General features: G+C 52.3%; 1 protein-coding gene across 1 annotated transcript; it reads right to left on the bottom strand.

Annotated features, from left to right (window-relative positions):
* Positions 1 to 1,081: 1,081 nt before the first annotated feature.
* Positions 1,082 to 3,537, bottom strand: EAH_00051500 (hypothetical protein, conserved; the record flags this gene model as incomplete). The annotated part of the gene is made up of 3 exons (XM_013394175.1): positions 1,082 to 1,278; positions 1,570 to 1,796; positions 2,151 to 3,537. Coding segments are annotated over 3 exons (1,811 nt in total), but the record flags the coding sequence as incomplete, so codon positions are not given.
* Between the last annotated feature and the right edge of the window lie 239 nt (positions 3,538 to 3,776).

Genomic DNA, 3,776 nt, shown 5'->3' with positions numbered 1-3,776 from the left:
ATATATATGTTTTAATTGGTGTGTGTTATTTGTTGCTGTCGCTGCCTCTTTATTCTGCTCTCTTCTTTTTTGTTTGTTTAATTTTTATAAAAAATGGACAAAGGCGTTAAAAACAAAATAAAAAATAAATAAATAAATATAAATAAACAAATAAATAAGGACAATAAACAGAGACATAAAAAATAAATAAATAAATAGATAAGAAACAATCTCTCTCTCTCTCTCTCTCTAACCCCCCTTCGTATATACACCAGAAGCACCAGCACCTCCATACGCATGCAGGGTACCTTAAGGGGGCCCCAGGGGGCCCCTGGGGGCCCCCTTAAGGTACCCTTAGGGGCCCCTTAGGGTACCCGTAGGGGCCCGCTTAGGGTACCCTTAGGGGCCCCCTTAGGGTACCCTCAGAGGTCCCTCTTAAGGTCCCCTTAGGGGCCCCCTTAGGGTGCCCTTAAGGGCCCCCTTAAGGTACCCTAGGGGCCCCCTTAAGGTACGCTTAGGGGCCCCCTTAAAGCACCCTAGGGGCCCCCTTAAGGTCCCCTTAGGGGACCCCATAAGGTACCCCTAGGGGCCCCCTTAAAGCACCCTAGAGGCCCCCTTAAGGTACCCTAGGGGCCCCCTTAAGGTACCTTAGGGGCCCCCTTAAGGTACCCTAGAGGCCCCGTTACAAAGAGCTGTTGACAGCAAAGAGGGGGGGGCCCCAGAGAGAAGAGGGGGCCCCTAGAGAGGGTACCAGCAAAACTTAGGGGGCCCCCTAAGACTCCTACAATCCTAGGAGGGGGCTCCGGGGGCCCCATGCTGCGTCTGCTGCTCCTTCTGGTGCTGCTTCTGCTGCTGCTTCTGCTGCAGCTTCTGCTCCTCTTTCTGCTGCTCCTTCTTCAGGGGCAGCTTGTGCTGCTGTTGCTGCTGTAGCTTGTGCTCCTGCTGCTGCTGCAGTAGGTTGTGCTGCTGTTGTTGCCACAGTAGCTAGTGCTGCTGCTGCTGCTGCTGGTGCTTCAGCTAGTGCTGCTGCTGCTGCTGCAGCAGCAAATGGTGCTGCTGCTTGTAGTAAATGTATGCTGCAAGCGTTAAAATAAATTAAAGTTTATGTGCTGCAGTACAGGAAGTTAATACGTGTCTCTAGTTCTCCTATGATGCTCAATAAAGCCTGCATCTGTTCGTTGCTGCGCAGCACAGCAACAGCAGCATCTGCTGCTGAAAGGAGACCCCCGATATAATTTAAAAGGAGGGTGCTCTCTGCTGTCTCCAACCTCTGGAAGGGTACACAAGCCAGAGGCGCCCCTAAACAAAACATACAAACCCTAAACCCTAAACCCTAAACCCTAAAACACAAACCCTGCAACGCAAACAATCAAGTGCTAAGCAAGACAAACTTCTACAGTTTACATTCTCTTTAAAGGGTATACAACAAACCCTAAACCCTAAACCCTAAACCCTAAACTCTTAGCTATCTATCCTTTGTTCTTCCTTGTGTTCAGGGTTTAGGGTTTAGGGTTTAGGGTTTAAGATGTGGGGTTTGGGGTTTGGGGTGTGGGGTATAGGGTTTAGGGTTTAGGGTTTAGGGTTACTGACCTGTGCAGTCACAGAAGACAACCAAAGGGAGTCTTTGCTCGGCTATAAGGCAGGGGTTTTCAGAGTGTTTATCTAACTCTATCAACGCTAACTCAACAGCAGCAGCAGAAGGAGACAGGTCTGAAGGTACACCAAATTTGCCGAGCATATCTCCTGCTCTGCATGCAAAAGGTCGCTGCCTATACACCCCAGGGCTGCAACTAGAAGGAGAAGAAGGCCTGTAGCATCTGAACAAACAAATAACATACAGATTAAAAATATAATAATTATTATTATAATATTAGAGGCAATAAACAGAGACTAACGCAGACAAAAGAGACACGCATCTGCTGCTAGCCACATGTAATGCACCACACGGAGACAGCAGCAGCAGCAGAAGCAGCAGAAGAAGCAGCAGCAGAAGCAGCAGAAACAATAGCAGCAGCAGCAGCAGAAGCAGCAGCAACAGCAGCAGCCCCAGCATCAGAAGCATAAGCAACAGCAACGACAGAAACAGCAGCATCAGCAGCATCAGCATCAGCAACAGCAGCAGCAGCATCAGCAGCATCAGCAGCAGCAGCAGCAACAGCAGCAGCACGTACTGTCTGGTGCAGGGGCCCCCACAATGCCTTCCTGAGGGGGGGTTTGCTGCTGTGCCTGAGAGATGTCTACTCCCTTCTTCTGTCTCCTCTTCACCCAACTGTCGTCCGCCATGTGGGGCCCCCATAAACTGCGTGTCGGGGGGCCCCCAGCTAACAGGTACCCCCATACTTGAGGGGGCCCCTATACTTGAGGGGGCCCCCATACTTGAGGGGGCCCCCATACTTGAGGGTACACCCATACTTGAAGGGGCCCCCATACTTGAAGGGGCCCCCATACTTGAGGGTACACCCATACTTGAGGGGGCCCCCATATATGATGAAGACCCCATAGATGAGGGGGCCCCCATATATGATGAAGACCCCATACTTGAGGGGGCCCCCATACTTGAGGGGGCCCCCATACTTGAGGGGGCCCCCATACTTGAGGGGGCCCCCATATATGAAGGGGCCCCCATAGATGAGGTGCCACCATATGTTGTGGGGCCTCCATATGTTGTGGGGTCTTCGTATGTTGTGGGGCCCTCGTATGTCGTGACCCCGCTGTACGGTGTATGGACCCCCATACTTGTGGGGCCCCCCACAGTTGTGGGGCCCCCCATACTTGTGGGGACCCCCACAGTTGTGGGGCCCCCCACAGTTGTGGGGCTCCCCATACTTGTGGGGCCCCCCACAGTTGAGGGGGCCCCCATACTTGTGGGGCTCCCCATACTTGTGGGGCCCCCCGAATATGTGGTGGGGACCCCTCCTGTATATGTCGGGGCCCCCCCTGTATATGTGGGGGCCCCCCCTGTATATGTCGGGGCCCCGCCTGTATACGTGGGGGTACCCCCTGGATATGTGGGGTTCTTCCCTGGGTATGTGGGGGCCCCCCCTGGATACGTGGGGGCCTTGCCTGGATACGTGGGGGCCCCTCCTGGATACGTGGGGGCCCCCCCTGGATATGTGGGGTTCTTCCCTGGGTATGTGGGGGCCCCTCCTGGGTATGTGGGGGCCCCCCCTGGATACGTGGGGGCCTTGCCTGGGTATGTGGGGGACCCCTTGGAGGGGGGCCCCCCTATGTATGGGAGGCCCCCGTTTCCTATTGGGGGGCCCCCACCTATGGGTAGGGGCCCCCCATAAGGTGAAGGTACAGGATTATATACAGGCCCTATTGCTGCTGCGCTGCACTGTCCGTGGGTGTTGAGTGCGCCTGAAGGGCTTAAAAAATAACTGCTGCCGCTGCTGCTGCTGCTGCTGCTGCTGCTGCTGCTGCTGCTGCTGCTGCTGCCGCTGCTGCTGCTGCTGGAGTGTATATTGAAGGCAAGGGGAGTAATATGTTGATGACAAACTTGTTCAAAGAAGGAACTAAATGGAGGCAGAGACACCTCAAGTCGCGCTAAAAAAGCAGCTGGAAATACACCCGCGAAACCCAAAAACGAAGGCAGCGAAGGAGCAGCAACTGCTATACACCCTGCACAGACAAACAAAGTTTATTCTTAAACAAATATAATATATATATATTATATTATATTATATATAATCTATTATATATTATAATGGATAATATATAATATGTAATGCATAATACACAACTGCTATACACCCTGCACAGACAAACAAAGTTTATTCTTAAACAAATATAATATA

This window comes from Eimeria acervulina, genomic scaffold, assembly GCF_000499425.1.
Source record: "Eimeria acervulina Houghton genomic scaffold, Eah_scaff892, whole genome shotgun sequence".
Classification (NCBI taxonomy): Eukaryota; Apicomplexa; class Conoidasida; order Eucoccidiorida; family Eimeriidae; genus Eimeria; species Eimeria acervulina.
The sequence above is the reverse complement of the archived record's forward strand: the minus strand, read 5'-3'. Positions and strand labels throughout refer to the sequence as shown.